The sequence below is a fragment of the Artemia sp. Qi Xiang Cuo genome, chromosome 19 (genome assembly GCF_049724085.1).
Source record: "Artemia sp. Qi Xiang Cuo chromosome 19, ASM4972408v1, whole genome shotgun sequence".
NCBI classification, from domain to species: domain Eukaryota; kingdom Metazoa; phylum Arthropoda; class Branchiopoda; order Anostraca; family Artemiidae; genus Artemia; species Artemia sp. Qi Xiang Cuo.
The window spans coordinates 10081978-10104141 of NC_142812.1; the positions used below are offsets into that span (position 1 = coordinate 10081978).

General features: G+C 37.6%; 1 protein-coding gene across 1 annotated transcript in view; it reads right to left on the reverse strand.

Moving 5' to 3' along the window:
• The window catches only part of LOC148940483 (uncharacterized), a 176689-nt gene that overhangs the window by 51989 nt on the left and 102536 nt on the right, over nt 1–22164 (reverse strand). The window contains exon 3 of the mRNA XM_089104995.1: nt 5025–5295. Within this exon, the coding sequence (XP_088961121.1) occupies nt 5025–5295 (271 nt within the window). The remainder of the gene's footprint in view (nt 1–5024; nt 5296–22164) is intronic.

Here is a 22164-nt window from a genome sequence, read left to right on the forward strand (position 1 = left end):
TCTCCATTCATTGTTTATTAAAAAGTCAAATGAGACATTTATCAGTCTTACAGTTGGCCTCAGTCAGGGAAAGCAAATCAATAAATTTCCTTAAAATCATGCAAATGATTGTTTTTCCATTAAAAATATGTAGAAGATAGTCATCTTAAATGAACTTAAAGGAATTCTTTCTTCAAGGTTTTGGTTACATTTGGATTAAAATTGTCTGATTAAGATAAATATATGGATAATCGCTGTTGAAATATGTGATGGTACTTTTACACTAAACCATAGAACCTTTCACACCAACATAGTTTAGGATTTTACATTATTATTATTATTATTATTCTTATTCTTATTATTGATTATTATTATTATTATTATTATTATTATTATTATTATATATTGGAAAACCCGTCATAGTAAACAATGGAAAAGACAGAGCAATACATAATAAAAGAGAAATAGAAGAAATACACATAAACTTAGCTGTGATAATAAACTTAGTGAGGAACGCTAGAGCTAAGATCTAAATCAGCTCTTAGAACAAATTGAAAGCACGAGAAAGAAAGATTCAGTTATGCACTGCACTTCAGGTATGTGACATGTTTTGTTTTTAAACTCCCAAGTACTGAACAAACAGAGGCAGTATAAGCATCGTTTCATCAAGTCGCAATTGATAAATAATTAACCAAAATAGTGATTGGAAGGCAACTAACATCCCCTTCACGCCCACCATTTCCGAAAACACATCCAATCAAAATTTTGAGATAGCCATTTCGTTCAACGTAGCTGATTTCCAAATAGAAATTTTGTTTTTGTGGAAGACACTCCCCCACAACCCTCATAGCAAGGGTTTTAAGTTACGCCCTGGGGGCATATAAGAACGATGTTGGCAGAATGTATTATTTATTATTTTTTTCCTTTAGACCAGGGCACTTCATATCGAAGAAGTTGTCGTAGAAACTTGGAAAAGGGCTCATTCAATTGGAAATTGGAGTGGCTTGTGCCCTTTTTAATAGTCGAAAGTGATTGGAAGGCAACTAAAACCCCTTCCACACCCACCATTTCCCGAAACACATCCAATCAACATTTTGAGATAGCCATTTTGTTCAGTGTAGTTGATTTCCAGATAGAAATTATGTTTTTGGGGATGACACTCCCCCGTAGCCCTCAGGGCAAGAGTTGTAACTTATGCCCTGGGGGCATATAAGGTTTTTATAGAAAGGATTGACGTAGAAACTTCAGAAAACACTCATTTTATTGGAAATTTAAAGGGCTATTGCCCTTTTTAATAGTCGAGAGTGACTGGAGGACAACTAACCCCCCTCTCACGCCCACCTTTTCTCTAAACAAATTCAATCAAAATTTTGAGATAGCCATTTTGTTGAACTTAGTTGAAAGTTATGGAAATTAGGTCGTTGAGGATGACAACACACCCACAGCCCTTAGGGCAAAGGTTGTAAGTTATGCCCTGGGGACATATAAGGTTTTATAGAAAGCGTTGTCGTAGAAACTTCAAAAAGGGCTTATTCGATTGGAAATTGAAATGGCTTGTGCCCTTTTTAATAGTCGAAAGTTATTGGAAGGCAACTAAAGCCCCTTCCACGCCCACCATTTCCCCAAACACATCCAATCAAAATTCTGAGATAAGGTTTTTATTGAAATCTTTGTCGTAAAAACTTGAAAAAGGGCTCATTCAATTAGCTATTGAAAGGGCTAGTGCCCTTTCTAATAGTCGAAAGTGATTTGAGGGCAACTAACCCGCCTCTCACGACCACCTTTTCCCCAAATACATCCAATCAAAATTTTTAGATAGTCATTTTATTCAACGTAGTTGAAAGTTTTGGAAAATCAGGTCTTTAAGGATGACAACACCCCCCACTCAGAGCCCTCAGGGCAAGGGTTGTAAGTTATACCCTGGGAGCATATAAGATTTTCATAGAAAGCGATGTTTTAGAAACTTCAGAAAAGGCTCATTCAATTAGAAATTGAAAGGGCTAGTTCCCTTTTTAATAGTCGAAAGTGAATGCAGGGTAACTATCTCCTCTCTCACTCCCACCATTTCCCCAAATTCATCCAATCAAAAGTTTGAGATATCCATTTTGTTCAATGTAGTTTTTTTGGAAATTAGGTTTTTAGGATGATACCCCTTTCAGAGCCGTTAGTGCAAGGGTTGTAAGCTATAGCCTGGGGGTATATAAGGTTTATATAGAGAGTTGTTGTATAAATTTCAAAAAAGGATCATTTTATTGGAAATTGAAAGGGCTAGTGTCCTTTCTAAAGTGGAAAGTGAGTGGAGAGTAATTACCCCCCCCCCCAAAAAAAAGTTGTTATTGAAAGCTTTGTCGTAGAAACTTCAAAAGGGCTCATTTGATAGGAAATTGAAAGGACTAGTGCCTTTTTTAATAGTTGAAAGTGATTGTAGAGCAACTAACGCCCCTCTCACGCCCACCATTTCCCAAACAAATCCAATCAAAATTTTGAGATAACCATGTTGTTCAACGTTATTGAAACTTCTGGAAATTATGTTTTTGAGGATCACAAACCCCTTAGAGCCCCCAGGGCAAAGGTTGTAATTTATGCCCTGTGGGCATATAAAGTTTTTACAGATAGCATTGTCGTAAAAACTTCAAAATGGGCTCATTCAATTGGAAATTGAGAGGGCTAGTGCCCTTTTTAATAGTCGAAAGTGATTGGAGGGTAACTAAACCCCCTCTCACGCCCACCATTCCCCTAAACACATCCAATCAAAATTTTCAGATAGCCATTTTGTTCAACGCAGTAGAAAGTTCTGGAAATTAGGTCTTTGAGGATGACAACCCTCCCCCCAACCCTCAGGGCAAGGGTTGTAAGTTATGCCCTGAAGACATATAAGGTTTTTATTGAAAGCGTTGTCGTAAAAACTTCAAAGGGCTCATTGGATAGGAAATTGAAAGGACTAGTGCCTTTTTTTAATAGTTGAAAGTGATTGGAGAGCAAATAACGCCCCTCCCACGCCCACCCTTTCCCCAAACAAATCCCATCAAAATTTTGAGACAGCCATTTTGTTTAACGTAGTCGAATGTTTTGGAAACTAGGTCTTTGAGGATGACGACCCTCCTCACAGCCCTTAAGGTAAGGGTTGTAATTTATACCGTGGGGTATATAAGGTGTTTAGAAAGTGTTGTCGTGGAAATTCAAAAAGGGCTTATTCGATTGGAAATCAAAAGGCCTAGTGCCCTTTTTACTAGTCGAAAGTGATTGGAAGGCTTGACATTTTTATAGTAAAGAACGATGGGGATACAACGTGTTATTTTTTTTTCGTTTAGACCAGGGCACTTCGTATCGAAGGAGTTGTCGTGGAACTTTGAAAAGGGCTCATTCGATTGAAAATAGAAAGGACCCCTATGCCTTCCCAAGGCCAGAGCATAATTTGCACTTTACTGAAAAAAAATACAAATGAATGTGCATTTTCAGTTTAATATACATATACTGATATTTAGTATTCAAAATATTAATATTATTTGATTTATTAAAGTTGTACAAGTAAAAACATTTATATTGTTTCAGTAAAGAGCAAATTATGTTCTGGCCATGGGAAGGCATAGGGGTTTTAAGCCCAACTCATGTTAATTTTTGCTCGTTTTGAGTTTGACTCGGCTATTTACTGTAATTTTTGTTCGTTTTGGGTTTCATTTATTTATCGATGCTGAATTGTGGTAGTTTCACGCTTGGTAGATTATTTTATTTTATTTTTGCTAATTTTTTGTTTAATGGAGTTCTTTACTTTTATTTTAAGAAGTTATTTTCTGGAAAAAGTTTTTTAATTAACATACATAAATATCAGAAACAAGGAAATTATTTAATCACGGAATTTTTACTTCTTTACTTAAAACAATATGCTTAAGAGAATGGATAATTAATAAACAGTTAAATCAATAGTAATACACGCAATCTTTTACTAGAGAAAAATTAACACCAAGATTGAGAATAACTAGCGTCACTTAAATTGGACTCGTACGAAAAGAGACTAAATCATCAATTAGTTTAAAATTACACTAAGCACGAAAACAAACACTAAAAAACACACACAACAAATAGATCTTGACTACTGGGTCAGTACCGACGACTAAGGATGGTTCAAACTCGTCAAACGGGATTTATAAGCATGAATTTGTGTTTCCACAGCTATAATGGGGTCAGCAATGTTGAATTTTCTAACTAGATAAGAGTTGCTGACACACGGGGGAAACCGTAAAAGATATTTTGTGCACCGGAAGGCGACTGAACTAATTTTTGACTCGTCAGATTTTGTGAGCATTTTCCAAAATGGCATTAGGTCCAGATAATGTGGTAGAGTGACAGGGTTGAAAAGTTTCGAAAGAAGACGGCGGTTGAAGCGTAACTTATTCGTTACAAATGTAGCATATGATAACCCAACTTTACGTTCAATGTGAGCAATCAATAGATGCCGCTTGTGCATTATTGACGAACCAATTGGAAGACAGAGGTAGGTGGTATGATCTACTAGCTTAATCCTACTTTTTCGAGAGAAATATCCCCAGGTGACGCTTACTTCCAGTTAAATTATACAACTTCGGATTTTTCAACATTGAACTGAAGACCTTGTCTTGCATACTCAGATTGTAGCGTTGTGAAAATCTCGCTAATGCACTGAATAGTGTGTCTCAAGTTCAGAATGTCATCAGCATAACATACGAGAGATAAATCAAAACTATCAAAGATCAGAGATGTGGAAATAGCTGATAGTACATCAAGAACTCCATTATTGAAGAGTGAAGGGGAAGAAACAAACAGCACCTTGACGGGTACCTTTTTCGACGTTGACAAAAACATCAGGGGTTGGTGTTTTGGCTTTAGAGCTGTCAGCTTTAGATAATGGGTGAAGTATTAGGCGAAATTTAAGACGAGAATACATGTCTCGAGGGATGTGATATATGAAGGGCTCAATACACATTTTGCAGCATGGAGTAGCACAGCGTCCCGAATGAGAGAATCGAACGCCTTACGAAAATCGTGCTAGGCTAACACGACAGTTTCACCTGATGCATCAGCATCGATCAATGCGCTCGCGACAATCACCAAAGCGTGGGCACAACTGTGACGTGGCTGGAATCCAAATTGGTAGGGTGGAACATAGCATTTTTCGTTTAGATGGTTAATGAACAAAACTTCAAAAAGCTTACAGAAGGTAGCAGCCACCGTTATAGGGCGGAAAGACGAGCAGTGGGTGGTGAGTTTACCTTTCTTTGGAACTGGAGTGAGATCCACAATCGAAAAAGAAGAAGGTACAACTAATTGGGTAACAATCATCTGGATCAAAAGAGCAATATAGTTTACCAGCAGCTCGCTTCCGTGCAGAATTTGAAGTGTGCTCACTTTATCGATGCCAGTAGATTTCTTACGTTTTAGGCGTTGGATTGCTTGCAGTACAGAATCAACCGAAACAACAAAATTGTCGGTTAGACAACTAGACAGATATTTATCAAGCTTATCTCTATATTTGGACTGTAGGGTGGCATCTACCGGGAGAATTCAGCAGAGAAGTATGAATTCCACTAAAATCAGGAATAGCTTGAGCAGATAGGCAGGTGCTAGGAGGATCTCTTGATGCTCCAGAAGGAAGATTGTGACAGAGAAGCTTACTGGGACGTCTCTTTATTTATCTGGTTCATGTGGATGGATAGTTCTCTTGAAAAATTTCTTTTGGTAGAAAGACGAATGTCAGAAGCCCAGCCAGAGTAAGGAGGGTCAAACTGGAGCCACAAATGGTACCAAAATTTGGATTTTCTCCAAGCTTCAACTAGGCTCGGATTACTGGACCAATGCTTCGCGACACCCCGACGCTTACGTTTAAGTGGTATAGCGGTTTTTTTGCGCATCGCAGGACATGGTAAATTTGTGCAGGATAGATATCTAGCAACACCCGTATTTTATTTACATCAGCTTGCGCATTTCTCACGAGGAGCTGGAACGGAACATTAATTTTATGAAGGACAGAATTAGCAACTGTTGCGAAAAGATCACCTTGGATGTTCTTCTAGTCCCTGTAAAATTAGGCGTGAGGCTGATGTGGTTGTGGGTTGAGAGTAGACTAAGCAGAAGGACAAGAAATAGATGCAGATTTTGGAAGGTGGTCTGACAGTTGGAAGTCAGTAACGACGTGAAAAGGTGAAACTTGGAGATTTGCCAGAAGAAACTGCATGGTCAAGGTTCGACACGTGACTTGAGTGGTGTGTGTAAGTGTAATTGAGATCCTTCTGCAAGATCCGAAGCCAATCGTCAAAAATACTTGACAAGATAGAGGCACGCAATTACGAAGCATCAGTTAAATTATAGTTAAAATCTCCTATAACAATACAGCGCTTATCTAACTGACGAATATTTGAACGGCAAGACCCTAGTTTCTCACATGCAGAAGCAAATAAAAATTCTGATCGGTCATTGCGGTAATCTGTTGGGTTATACACGTTTACAATAATATACTATTCTACATAGATAGTGAGAAAAAAATCACACGAATAAAAAATACTCGACCGGCACGAGGTCCTAACAAGCATCGCAATACCACCCGAGGGGCGGCCACTTGAAAAGGATCGTTTAGCGGGCACCGAGTAGCTAGCAAAATTATTGTTAATTTTCAGAAAGTCTAAGTTATGACTCTTCAAAAATATTGTTGCAAGCACAATACGTCACAATTTGAAAGCAAACCTCTTATCACAGGAAGTTTGATTAAAAGTCCACCATTAATATTTCACGAAAGTACAGCTTGAGCAGTATTAGACAGATTCATATAATACCGCGGGCTTTGCTAGTTGACTGTTGTTATTGAGACACTTTACACTGTAACACGTATGGCCGGCAACTTTACATTTTAGAAAAAAAAAATTTCCGAAGACCGAGAGGCACTATTAGAAGTGTGATCGCATGATCCAGAGCGAGAACAGAGGGACCGATTGGAGCACTGCGAGGCCAGATGCCCAGTTTTAAGACACGAAAAACAACGCTTGTGGAGATATAGAAATGCTCGTGCAGAAAGCTTTTCGTAGCCAACTTTCATAGACACTTTGAAGAAATCATCCAGGTTTTGTTTCGACTCAAAGTAGACCTTGAAAACTCGGGACTTTCCGCACTGTGAAACTTTCACGCAGTTTGGTACAAGAGATTTGACTTGATTCTCATCGTATTCGGCTGGTACGCCTTTCAGGACCCCTATAAACAGTAGGGATTTCACATTCACCAAGATACCTGAGGTATCTTGTTAAGTCAAAGCGTTCTCTGCACGCTTTGACTTAACAGCAAGTTTCCATTCCGAAGCCGATTTCTTAAGTTCAGTTATTTCACCTGAGGCCTCAGGGCAAAGTTTATTGACAAAGTCCGATAGTCCGACAAAGACAAGACAGTTCTTTAGTACAAAGGCAAACGTAGGAGCTGGAGCAGGGTTAGTTGTTGGGTTGGTATCAATTCCAGCTGGCCAAACAGGGCCTGAAGGCGTTGTATTCTCTAAAAAGGCGTCCATTTTTGGAGAGATTTCATTAACTTTAGAGTGCACACTGTTCGTAACACAGTTCAAAGTACACTCAAAATCTGCGTAGAAGTTTACGTCAACGGATTGATGTTATGTTATGGAAAAGTCAACATATTAGCAACAGAATGGAATTTCAGAATCACCAATTACTAATTTTTGAAAATAAATCAATATAATTTTCTTAGGAAGCCTTTCACGCTTGATCAAAAGCTTAAATTTGCTTCCCCATCTGACATTTTGTAATTTTGAACCTTTTGATCATCATGATTCTGCCACTTAAATATAAAAAAAGCAAAAAACAAAACCTGAACATATTTACTTTAATATTCTTAAAAACTATAGGTTCCCACAATAAAAACTGGATCAATGAGTACCTTCAATTACCATTATGATCACACTAGGTTGCCTCATCTATAACTATTTCAATTGTTTAGAAAAAAAACTATTTATTTAGACAAAATGTTGTTTCGAAAAAAATGGATTTCAATGCCCGCTGCTTATGTAATGAAGAAACTGCCTTGTTGCCGGTTAGAAGTCAGTTTTTTTATATTAAAAAAAGGCTATATAAAACTGAATTTAAAAAAAAAGGAAAAGTAAAAGCCTTGACAAAAGATTTTAACAAGCGTGTATTTTTCGTGCAAATCTGTGGACCGAGAGTAAAGCGGCTTTCAAACTAGGCACGTAAGTTTCTATGTTGGGCAGTTAAGTCACTTTAAGTGAAGTATAACCTTCCACAATTAAAATTTCACGCTTGAAAATAACTTTAACCCAGGGTAGGCTGACATACAAAAAAAAAATTCATAAAACCATCAGAATCATTGTCAAAAAACCTCACAACCATCACAGGCAAGCTGTTAAAAAATTAAAAAGGTGGAATGAAGATGGAGATAAAGCTCTGTCGATGATATTATGTTATGAAAAGACAGTGTGAAAGGCTTTCTAGGAAAAGTTTTACAGTTTTTTCCAAAACTTATCTCATCCAGGAAATCCCTTTTTTCAGCTATTTCACTTTTCTGTAATGTATCCTAAACTTGTTTTGCAAAGCTCAAGTCTACTTGGCACTGCCTACTTTCCGGACAAACTTGCTTCAAAAAGTTCACGGATAGTCTAGTCTCTGTCTTGCTGCAGTTTACTTCAAAATTTTTTGATTTTTGTTTTGTGTTTAACTTTTCTTTTTCCTTCCCTCTCTTTTTTGTTATTTTTGTTTTGAGCACTGATGGCAGACAGCTTGGCGAAGGTCTTTGATAAAATAAAGCTTTCCACAGTTTACAAGCAAGTTTGTCCGTAAAGTAAGCAGTGTCAAAAAGACTTGAGCTTAGCATAGAATTTAACGCTATCTAAGTTTATGTTACATTATGGAAAAGTGGAAATAGTTGAAACAAAATGAATTTTCTGGATGAGTAGTTAATAAATTTTGGAGAAAAAAAACTACTAAACTTTTTCTGGAAAGGCTTTTCACAGCTTGTTTTTTTTTGTTTTATATTTAACTGTTTTTCCTCCCCGTTTTGTGTGTTTTTTTCTTTTTTGTTGGCCAAGCTAATGAAAGCTTGGCGGAGGCCTTTGCCAAAATATCCGCCATATTTTTTCGTTTGCTTCTTCTCCACTGCCTGAAAATCATCCTTGTTCTTGGTTTCTTTATCATTGTTATTTTTTGTGTGTGTTTTTTTTTTGCCAATTGTGCTGCGTAAGATTACATAATATAATGTAAAGTTTTAAGTTATGCTAGTATGAAAGATTCTACGACGCAGTGTGAAAGCACTATAAAACCTTTTAAAAGAAATTATCCATAGGTTTATCTTTAATCAAAGGATAGTTTTGATCTGGATGTAACCAAAGACCTAGAATAGAAAGTTTCTTTGAATTTATCTAGAAAGACTATCCTGCACGTTTTGTTTGTGAAAAAGCACTTACTTCCATGATTTGAAGGAACTTTATCGATTTGCCTTCAATGACTGAGATCAACTCTAAGATTAATAAATGTATAATTTGCTTTAATTTAGTTCGTGCTAATGAACTGTAAATAAGTAGGACTCGGCTCAATAGTAACCAAAGCTTTGAAAAACGGAATTTTGATATAAATAGATATATCAAAGGAATTGGCTTATACTGATTCCAAATATATAAGATTCATTCAGTTTGGTGCTGCCCATCAAAAGCTACGAGCCTCAAAAACATTGCCTGACTTCTGAAAAAGTAGAGAAAGACCCCCAAAGAGTCAAGGAATCTTAATGAAAATCACACCATCAGATTCAGCGTATTAGAGAATCCGACTGCAGAAGTTTCAAGCTCCTATCTGCAAAAATGTGGATTTTTGTATTTTGTTTTGGCAGAAGAAAGATCACTGATACGTTTTCATTTATTTTTTTCCTTCCCAGGGGGTAGTTGTATTGAGCCAATATCCTTGAAGATCGAGAGAGGGCAAATTTGAACGAAAACTAAAATTTATACTGACCTTTTTGAGTGAAAAAAAAGGAGGGCAACTAGCCCCTGTCACACCATTTTTTTTCGAAGTCATCTAAAAAACATTCTGAGATAGCCACCTTGTTCAACATATTTGAAAGATCCAATAACTATGCCTTTGAAGATGACATGAACCCCCCCCCCCCGCCCCTGGTGAGAAGTATGTAAGCTAAAAAAAAATCTACCCGTTGTTTACGTATAGCATTTGCTATTGGAAAGTATACAGACATTTTTCAGGGTAACGGGTGAATGTTCAGCTGGGGGGGGGGGAGGATCCCCGTTTAACTGGACCCTGCCCAACTCAGCCCCTTTGTGCAACTGAGCCCCATTTAACTGAAACCTCGTTTGACGTAGATAATTTTTACTACTGATAACGGTCACTGTATATGTGACCGAAATATCTAGTATTTTTGTGAATTTCTATCACTGTTATAAAAAACACTGTCTATTAAAAGGATTTTATCCCTATTTGAACTTTTATTTAACCTCGTTTGATTGAGCCCATGTACAACTCAACCCCATTGAACTAAACCCTCGCCCCTGGACCCCTTTTAACCCTCTTTTGACTTAACCCTTATGTAACTAACCTATATTTAGATCGCTTTTTTTCACTGAACTCAACCCAAGGCCTAGGAGTCAGTTTGAACTAGTTCTGATAAGAAGCTAAAAATATACTTTTCACTTCGTTTGGAGTTTCCAACTTATATTACCCATTTGAGAAAGCTAAACCAATTTGGACCAAAGAAAAAGAAATGACAGAGCCATGATTGTAACTAATTTCTGTCACTGGCAGCCAATGAAAACGCTTCTCTTTCAGCATGCAGCTTGCGCGTATCTTTTAGTGCATGGCAAAGTTAATAATTCCTCCATTCAAGTAGGACTCCAGTTTTCATTCAAATGACCAGATTTGGATTTCTTTCCCCGTAACTTGTTCAAATATTATATTTTTTTTTAATGTGTACTGCTGTCGGAGTTAAATTTAAAAGGATTTATTCTCTAGTCTACAAATACACAAAAGCCAGAAAGAATTGAAGAAAAATTGTAAGGTATTGAGAAGAACACCAAAATTTACAGGCTCAACATTTCTGAAGAAGAAACAAATTTCTAAAAGAATATTATGACGGTAGTAATTATTATACTTGTAAGAAGGTTTAAATAATGAATCAACCGTATTTTTATTTGGAAATTTTTGGTGAAGTATGCTATGTAACGTCAAACCAGTCATCAGTTTATGCACACCCTTTTGTGCCCTATCGGTGCTGTAGAAATAAAACAGAAAAAAGAAGACTTAACAGTGTTTCTGGCTCTTATTACAACTTCCAATAATTTTTTTTCAGAAATAAATTTTTACTACTAATTTACATAATAGCTATCATTCCTGAATCAGCATTAATGACAAGTTTTTCTTATGAGATAGTGTGTTTAACGTGTCTTTAAGATTTCGGCTACTATGGGCTTTCTCTATACTAGGGTACAGCTATTGCTCCAATCATAACCTTCAAGTGTGTCAGGTTAGCATGAAAAGTTTTGCTAATTTTCAAATATATAGGACAGAAGGATAAATTTAGTTTTTTAGATAGGATGGGGGGAATTAGTTTTAGATAAAAGAAATAACCAACAAATAAAGACCATTTCATTCGAATCAGCTGTGTCACCTCCGACAAAACGGACTGAATTACGTTTTGTATTCTTATCATTTATCTATTTGAAGAGGGTGGAGTTGAGTGTGGTTGATTAGAATGGGAGTTGAGTCAGACAGGTTTGGGTTAAACGGGAACTGAGTTGAATGAGGATTAAGTTAAATGAGGGTTGAATTGCACAGACGGTGATGAGAAGGGAGGTTGAAAATGGGGGGTTGAGTTGCACAAGGATTTAATTACAGGAAGGGTAAGTTGAATAAGGGTTGAGTGACTTGAGTGAGGGTTGAGTTGAATGGGGGTTTGGCTGCAGGAGGGCTCAATTACACGGGGGTTAAGTTGCATGAGGGTTCAGTTGCATGAAAGTCCAGTTAAACTGGGTTGAGCTCTTCGAAGGTTCAGTTAGACGGGGTTTAGGTCCGCGGGGATTGAGTTGCATGAGGGTTCAGTTGCACGAGGGTTTAGTTGCATGGGTGTTCAGTTACAGTAGGTTTAGCAAGACGGGGGTTCATTTGCACCTGGGGTCAGATGCTCGAGGGTTCAGTAGCAAGGGGCTCAAATACACGAGGGTTCAGTAGTAAGGGGTTCAACTGCATAAAGATTCAGTTGCAGTGTAACCTATAAATAGCACTGTGTTTAGACGGTGGTGAGGGGATTTCCCACAGGAGTAATTCTCCATGGCGAATTTTCCATGGGAGAAGTTATCCATAGAGGAACTACATATGGAGCAACTATTTACCTGGGGGGGTTGGAAATATTTTCCACGGAGGGGGGATTTCCGGAATTATTTGAAAAACAATGAGAAATTTAGGCGTGTATCAAATGAAAGTTTGCCGAGAAGAATTTTTCAGGCGGAATCGCCGGCAAGAAATTTTCTGGGGGGATTTTTCAGCTAAAATGGAATTGTCCGGGGGAATTTTCCTGCCAGGAGGGAGATTAACATGGGAGGGACTTCCCATGGCTTGGATTTTCTGCAGGGGGAGTCAATTCCTCTGTCTTTTTCCCTAATTTTGATAGTTAGAATGCACTAAATATGAATTGGCCTTTACCCCCAACTAGTAAAACAATTTGTGGTACCGAGCTGTAAGTAGGGAGCGACCCGGCTCAATAGTAACCGAGAACCTAAATTACGGAATTTTGATAACAATAGATACATCACAAGAATCAGATTTTTCAAGTTTCAAGCTTCTATCTGCAAAAATGTGGAATTTTATATTTTTTTGCCAGAAGAAAAAGCACGGATGCGTGTTTATTTGTTTTTTTTTTTTTCTTTTTCCCAGGGGTGATCGTATCGACCCAGCGGTCCTAGGATATCTCGGGAAGGCTCATTCGAACGGATATTAAAAGCTCTAGTACCAATTTTAAGTGACCAAAAAAAATGGAGGGCAACTAGGCCCCCTCCCACGCTCATTTTTTCCCAAAGTAACCTGATCAAAATTTTGAGATAGCCATTTCATTCAGCACGGTCGGAAAATATAAAACTATGCCTTTGAGGATGATTAATCCCCCACAGCCCCCGGGGGATGGGCTGCAAGTTATGAACTTTGCCCAATGTTTACATATAGCCTAGTATTGGTTATTGGGAAGCATACAGACGTTTTCAGGGGGGATTTTTTCTGGTAGTGGGGGGGGGGTTCGAGGGTTACATGGGAGGATCTTTACATGGGGGAATTTTTCATGGGGGAAGGGACATTGCTATGAAAGGGGCACCGGATTTCCCAGCATTGTTTAAAAAAACTATCAGAAATTAAATTAAACAACATGTTTTTCAAGTGAAAGTAAGGAGCAACATCAAAACTTAAAACGAACACAAATTTTTACGTATATGATTAGGTTCGCACCCTAGTCAATACCTCGCTCTTTACGCTAAAGTTTTCCGTTTAATACTTTCATAAGAACTATTTATTCTAATTAAATGCCTTTGTGATTAAGGGGTCATTCTTAAAGAATTGGAACAAAATTTGAACTTTAGCGTAATGAGTGAGGTATTGACTAGGGGGCGAACCCCCTAATATACGTAATAAAAATATACCGAATATAGAAGTTCATTACGTAAGTTAATTCGTAAGTTAAGTATATTTATTACTAATAAGAACTTTCGTAAATAAGATTAAACAACTTTCGAGAAAGGCATTTAATAAAAAAAAAGTAAAATTAATTTGCAAATCTTGTTTTAATTATTCATGTACGGTGAGCCAATATCAAAACCTGCATTAATTCAAAACGTTCAGAAATTAAATAAAAAAAGAATTTTTTTTTAACTGAAAGTAAGAAGCGACATTAAAACTTAAAACGAACCGAAATTATTCCCTATATGAAAGGGGCTGTCCCCTCCACAATGTCTCACTCTTTACGCTAAAATTTGATTCTTTTTCACAACTCTATTTTTTTAAACAATGAAAAACTTTAGCGTAAAGAGCGAGGCGTTGAGGAGGAGACAGACCCTTTCATATACGGAATAATTTCTGTTCGTTTTAAGTTTTAATGTCACTCCTTACTTTCAGTTAAAAAAAACTTGTTTTTTTTATCTAATATCATGCAAAACTTCATTAAATCCTTGTTGTACGGTAGTTTTACAATAAAACTGCAAGAGTATTATATAGACCTAATTTTGTTCCTAAGGCTAAGCAAATAGCTTTATTACTACGCTTTCATTGAGCCTCGAGTGAGCACTTTCGATAATAAGAAACTTTCCTATACATGGCCTCTATCTCCGTAGGATCATTACTAAGTCACGCAAAAGGAATTTAAGGGGCCAATGGGAATTAAGGAGAGACAGCCAAAGAACACTTTTCATCGTTATCACTTAAGCCCTATAATTTTTTTTAAGGACTTCCGTAAGCCCTTGTAAACAATGGTATTGTCGAGAGTATAAATAAAAAGGACTCTATTTTCTAGTTTGAATTTGATATAGATGACAAAATAGACAAAAGCTAAAAGATTCATTCAAACAAAAAGAGGGCCTATCAAAGAGAAAAAGATAGACACCAAAGAACTGAAAGAACTCAGGAGAATTGTTTAACTTAAAAAGGGGTAGAAGGGCAGACATTCAGGTATATCAAATTTTGCGATGTTATTGGGAGCTTTCCTTCTCCTTTTTGAGATTTCCCAATGCCATCGAAGATTTTAATATCTTCTTATGCATAGACCACTGAAATAGCTATCTCAGAATTTTGATTGGACAACTTTGCGGAAAAATGACGTGGGAGGAGGCTAGTTACTCTCCTTTTTTGGTCACTAAAAAGGGCGCTATAACTTTTAGTTTCCGACCAAAGGAGCTCTCTTCCGATATTTTGGGCTGTTGGTTCGATACGATCACTCCCTGTAAAGGAAAAAAAAAACAAATGAAAACGCCTCAGTGATCTTTCTTCTGGCAAAAGAAAAAAAAAACAAATACACATTTTTGCAGATGGGAGTTTGGAACCACTGCAGCAGGGTTCTCTGATACGCTGAATCTGACGGTGTCATTTTCATTAAGGTACCTGGATTCTTGGGGGTGTTTCTCCCCGTTTTCGAAAGTCAGGCAAATTTTCTGAAGTGCGTAGCTTTTGATGGGCAACACCAAACTTAATGACTCTTATATATTTGGAATCAGCATAGTAAGCCAATTCTTTTGATATATCTGTTGATATCAAGTTTCTTTTTTCAAAGCTTGGTTACTTTTGAGCCGAGTCCCTCCTTACTTACAGTTTGTTACTTCGAGTTGTTTGAAAGCAAAATTATACATTTATTAATCTTAGAATTGGTCTCAGTTTTGGAAGGCAAATCAATAATTTCCTTCAAATCATTAAACCAAATGCTGTTTCACAAACAAACCGTGTCAGATAGCCGTTATCTTCGATGAATTCAAAGCAACTTTCTATTTAAAGTCTTTGGTTACATTCATATCAAAATTATTTCTTGATTAAAGATAAACCTAAGAATAATCTCTTTTGAAAGGTTTTATGGTAGCTTTGTACCACGTTGTAGAACCTTTCAGACTAGTATAACTTAAGACTTTATATCATGTTATGTAATCTTACGGATCACTTTTGATCATTTCGAATATAATTGAAGGAAATATTCGACTGCATATTATTTTTCAGTTCTCTTGGAGTGGTGGGAAGAGGCAAGGGTAATTAAAAGCTAAAACACTCCGTTGGAGGAGGGGACCAGTTAAATCAATCCTACAATCCGCTCTCTAAGGTTGATCATGAATGAGCAAAAAAAATAAATAATCATAGTTGAATACAAATCTAGTCTTTATTGTCGTTTTATGTTGATATCTAAATATTAATATTAAAATTTGATATGTAGATAAATTTAATAAATATAATAAAGTATCCTGTGCGCAAATAATATGCCTGATGATCTACAATCATGAGACAGATAATTTTACCGTCCATATTTTGTTTATGCTAAGAAAAACTGAAAGATTGTTTGAAAGATTATGAAAGACAAACTGAAAGATTTTTTGAAATTTTGTCAAACAGTTCACGGTAAAGAATTATAAGTAAGTAGCATTTCAGCCCAATATTAACCGAAACTCTAAAAAAAGGGATTTCAATAATAATTGATACATCAAAGAATTGGCTTTTAGGATAATTCCAAATTTGTAAAATTCATTAAGTTTAATGTTAACAATCAAAAGCACCAACCCTTAGAAAATTGCCTGATTTTCGAAAAAAGGGGGATATACTCTCAAAAAGTCAATTAGTCTTAATGAAAATCAAACCATCAGATTTGGCATTCCAGGGGATTCTACTGCAGATGTTTGAATCTCCTAACTGCAAAAATGTGTTATTTTGTAAGATCACAGATGCGTGTTTGTTATTTTTGTTTTGCCCTCCCCCGGGATAATTGTATTGAAAAGAGAATACTCTACGATATTTGGAGATGGATCATTCGAACGGAAATCAAAAGTTCTAGTGCCCTTTTTAAGTGACAGAAAGATTGAAGGGCAATAGCTATGCCTTTGAGGATGACAAGACTCTCAAAGGCCCTAGGAAGGGGCTGTAAGTTAAGCGATTTTCCCTATTGTTTATATATGGCATTTGTTTTTGGAAATATGTGGAAATGTTTTGTGGAGATTTTCTGGGGGATTATCTACAAGGAGATTTTTTCTTGGGTACGAAAGTTTCTGGGAGGAGTTTTCCAGAGGAAGTTTCATACAGTAGGGGGGATTTCCTGGATTGATTTAAAAAACAGCCAGAAATCATAGGCAGCGCGCTAGCGCTGCCTAAGTAAAGAACGATGTGGCCAAAATGTGTTTTTTGTTCTTCTTCTTCTTTCTTCGACAGGCACTTCGTATCGAAGAAGTTGTCGTAGAAACTTCAAAAAGGGCTCATTCGATTGAAAATTGGGATGGCTAGTGCCCTTTTTAATAGTCGAAAGTGATTGGAGGGCAACTAGCCTCCCCCTCCCTACGCCCATCATTCCCCCAAACACATCCAACCAAAATTTTGAGATTTTGTTCAGCGTAGTTAATTTCCAGATAAAAAATAATTTTTGAGGAGGACACTCCCCCACAACCTTCAGGGCAAGGGTTGTAAGTTATGCCCTGGGGGCATATAAGGTTTTTATAGAAAGTGTTGTAGTAGAAACTTCAAAAAAGGCTCATTCGATTGGAAATTCAAAGGGCTAGTGCCCTTTTTAATAGTAAAAAGTGATTGGAGGGAAACTAACCCCCCTCACGCCCATCATTCCCCCAAACACATCCAATCAAAATTTTGAGAGCCAATTTTGTTCAGCGTAGTTGATATCCAGATAGAAAATATATTTTTGAGGAGGAAACTCCCCCACACCCTCGGGGCAAGGGTTTTAAGTTATGCCCTGGGGGCATATAAAGGTTTTTATAGAAGGCGTTGTTGTAGAAACTTCAAAAAAGGCTAATTCGATTAGAAATTCAAATGGCTAGTGCCCTTTTTAATATTCAAAAGTGATTGGAGGGCAACTAGCCCCCCCCCCTCCACGCCCAACCTTCCCCCCAACACATACCAACAAAATTTTGAGATAGCCATTTTGTTAAGCGGAGTTGACTTCCAGATAGAAATTATTTTTTGGAGGAGGACACTCCCCCACAGCCTTCAGGGCAAGGGTTGTAAGCCATGTCCTGGGGGCATATAAGGTTTCTATAGAAGGCGTTGTCGTAAAAACTTCAAAAAAAGCTCATTCGATTGGAAATTTAAAGGGCGAGTGCCCGTTTTAATAGTCGAAAGTGATTGGAGGGCAACTACCCCCCTCACACGCCCACTTTTTCCCCAGACATATCCGATCAAAATTTTGAGATAGCTATTTTATTCAACGTAGTTTTAAGTTCTGTAAATTAGGTCTTTGAGGATGACAACCCCCTCACAGTCCTCAGGACAAGGGTTGTAAGTTATTCCCAGGGGGCATATAAAGTTTTTATAGAACGCGTTGTCGTAGAAACTTGAAAAAGGGCTCATTCGATTAGCAATTGAAATGGCTCGTGCCCTTTTTAATAGTCGAAAGTAATTGGAAGGCAACTAACACCCCTTCCACGCCCACCATTTCCCCAAACACATCCAATCAATATTTTGAGATAGCCATTCTGTTCCACGCAGTTAATATTCTGGAAATTATACCTTTGAACAGGACACTCCACCCACAGTCTTCAGGGCAAGGGTTATAAATTATAACCTGGGGGCATATAAGTTTTTATTGCAATCTTTGTCGTAGAAACTTGAAAAAGGGCTCATTCGACTGGAAATTCAAAGGACTGGAAATTCTGGAAAATAGGTATTATAGGATGGTTACCCATCAGAGCCCTCAGTGCAAGGGTTGTAAGTTATGCCCTAGGGGCATATAAAGCTTATATATAAAATTGTTGTAGAAATTTCAAAAGGGGCTCATTTGATTGGAAACTGAAATTACCCTTTTTAATAGTCAAAGTGAGTAGAAAGTAATTAACCCCCCTCTCACGCCCACCATTTCCCCAAGCACATTCAATCAAAGTTTAGAGATAGCCATTTTGTTCAACGTAGTTGAAAGTTCTGGAAATTATGCGTTTAAGGATGACAAGCCCCCCAGAGTTCCCAGGGCAAAGGTTGTAACTTATGCCCTGGGGGCATATAAGGTTTTTAATGATAAATTTGTCGTAAAAACTTCAAAAAGGGCTCACTCGATTAGAAATTTAAAGGGCTAGTGCCCTTTTTAATAGTCGAAAGTGATCGGATGGCAACTACCCCCTCCCCCCTCTCACGCCCACTTTTTCCCCAGACATATCCGATCAAAATTTTGAGATAGCTATTTTATTCAACGTAGTTTTAAGTTCTGTAAATTAGGTCTTTGAGGATGACAACCCCCTCACAGTCCTCAGGACAAGGGTTGTAAGTTATTCCCAGGGGGCATATAAAGTTTTTATAGAACGCGTTGTCGTAGAAACTTGAAAAAAGGCTCATTCGATTAGAAATTGAAATGGCTAGTGCCCTTTTCAATAGTCAAAAGTAATTGGAAGGCAACTAACATCCCTTCCACGCCCACCATTTCCCCAAACACATCCAATAAAAATTTTGAGATAGCCATTCTGTTCCACGCAGTTAAAATTCTCGAAATTGTACCTTTGAACAGGACACTCCCTCCACAGTCTTAAGGGCAAGGGTTATAAATTATACCCTGGGGGCATATAAGTTTTTATTGCAATCTTTGTCGTAGAAACTTGAAAAGGGGCTCATTTGATTGGAAATTCAAAGGTCTAGTGCCCTTTTTAATAGTCCAAAGTGATTTGAGGGCAACTACATCCAATCAAAATTTTTAGATAGCCATTTTGTTCAGTGTTGTGGAATTCCAGATAGAAATTATGTTTTTTAGGACACTCCCCCATAGCCCTCAGGGCAAGGGTTGTAAGTTATGCCCTGGGTGTATATAAGGTTTTTATAGAACGCGTTGTCGTAAAAACTTCAAAAAGGACTCATGCGATTGGAAATTGAAATGGCCAGTGCCCTTTTTACTAGTCGAAAATGATTGGAAGGTAACTAACACCCTTTCCACGCCCACCAATTCCCCAAATATACCCAATCAAAATTTTTAGATAGCCATTTTGTTCCACACAGTTTAAAGTTCAGGAAATTATACTTTTGAGCAGGACACTCCCCCCACAGTCTTCAGGACAAGGGTTATAAGTTATGCCGTGGGGGCATATAAGGTTTATAATTGAAATATTTGTAGTAGAAACTTAAAAAAGGGCTCATTCGAATGGAAATTCAAAGGGCTAGTGCACTTTTTAATAGTCAAAAGTGATTTGAGGGCACCTATAAGGTTTATATATAAAATTGTTGTAGAAATTTCAAAAGGGGCTCATTTGATTGGAAACTGCCCTTTTTAATGGTCAAAGTGAGTAGAAAGTAATTAACCCCCCTCTCACGCTCTCACGCCACAGTTTTCCCCAAACCCATCCAATCAAAAATTTTTAGATAGCCATTTTATTCAACGTAGTTGGAAGTTTTGGAAATTAAGTCTTTAAGGATGACAACCCATCCCCCCCCCCCACAACCCTCAGGGCAAGGGTTGTAAGTTATGCCCTGGGAGCATGCAAGGTTTTTATAGAAAGCGATGTTGTAAAAACATCAAATAGGGCTCATTCAATTAAAAATTGAAAGGGCTAGTGCCCTTTTAAGAGTCGAAAGTGATTGAAGGGCAACTAACCCCGCTCTCACGCCCACCATTTCCCCAACACATCCAATCAAATTTTTTAGACATCCATTTTGTTCAACGTAGTCGAAAGTTCTGGAAATTAGTTATTTCAAGATAATAACCCACCACAGCCCGCAGTGCCAGGGTTGTAAGTTATGCCCTGGGGGCATATAAGGTTTATATATAAAATTGTTGTAGAAATTTCAAAAAGGGCTCATTTGTTCGGAAATTGAAATTGTCCTTTTTAATGGTCGAAAGTGAGTAGAAAGTAATTAACCCCCCTCTCACGCCCACCATTTCCCCAAACACATTCAATCAAAGTTTAGAGATAGCCATTTTGTTCAACGTAGTTGAAAGTTCTGGAAATTATGTGTTTAAGGATAACAAGCCCCCCAGAGTCCCCAGGGCAAAGGTTGCAAGTTATGCCCTGGGGGCATATAAGGTTTTTAATGATAAATTTGTCGTGAGAGGGCTAGTGCCCTTTTTAATGGTTAAAAGTGACTGGACGGTATCTAACCCCCCTCTGACGCCCACCATTCCCCCAAACACATTCAATCAAAATTTTCAGATAGCCATTTTGTTCAACGTAGTATAAAGTCCTGGAAATTAGGTCTTTGAGGATAACCCCCCTAGGCCTCAGGGCGAGGGTTGTAAGTTATCCCCTGGGGGCATATAAGTTTTTTTATTGAAAGCGTTGTCGTAGAAACTTCAAAAGGGCTCATTTGATTGGAAATTGAAAGGCTAGTGCCATTTTTAATAGTTGAAAGTGATTGGAGAAAGACTTACGTCCCTCTCACGCCTGCCATTTTCCCAGACACATCCAATCAAAATTTTGAGACAGCGATTTTGTTTGACGTAGTTGAAAGTTCTTGAAATTAGGTCTTAGAGGATGGCAACCACCCTCACAGCCCTTAGGGTAAGGGTTGTAATTTATGCCCTGGGGGCATATAGGCTAAGGTGTTTATAGGAAGTGTTGTCGTAGAAACTCAAAAAGGGCTCATTCGACTGGAAATCGAAAGGCCTAGTGCCCTTTTTAATTGTCGAAAGTGATTGGAAGGCTTGACATTTTTATAGTAAAGATCGATGTGGGTATAATGTATTATTTTTTTGTTTTTGTTGTTGTTTAGATTTTCCCAGACACATCCAATCAAAATTTTGAGATAGCCATTTTGTTTGACGTTGTTGAAAGTTCTGGAAATTAGGTCTTAGATGATAGCAACCACCCTCACAGCCCTTAGGGTAAGAGTTGTAATTTATGCCCTGGGGGCATATAAGGTGTTTATAGGAAGTGTTGTGGTAGAAACTCAAAAGGGGCACATTCGACTGGGAATCGAAAGGCCTAGTGCCCTTTTTAATTGTCGAAAGTGATTGGAAGGCTTGACATATTTATAGTAAAGATCGATGTGGGTATAATGTGTTGTTTTTTTGTTTCTGTTGTTGTTTAGACCAGGGCACTTTGTATCGAAGGAGTTGTCGTGGGAACTTTGAAAAGGACTCATTCGATTGAAAATAGAAAAGGATGATGCCCTTTTTAATAGTCGAAAGTGATGCACTCCAACGCCCACCCTCCCATTTGACTTTATGTTTAAAAACTAAATGTTGAAATAAGATTAAATCGAAATGCACTGTGTTATTGCTAATTCCCAATAAGGCATCTCCGCAGTATCCCAAGAACGACTGGGGGTATTAAGTTCAAACTTTTGGGGCTACTTCTGCTCTTAAAATTTGACCAAATTAAAATAGCGTAAGTGTATCCAAGCTATCAAAGAAAGTAAAGAGATTTTTTTGCGAATGAGATCAAGTTTTCCATTTCAGGTCAACTAGAGGAGGTATGAAACTAAATTAAACACTACTGTTTGTGTCCAGATTTTTAAGAGGGTGTGTGTTGTTAAAAATTGCTGAAAATTTTTCTCCAGCATACAAATA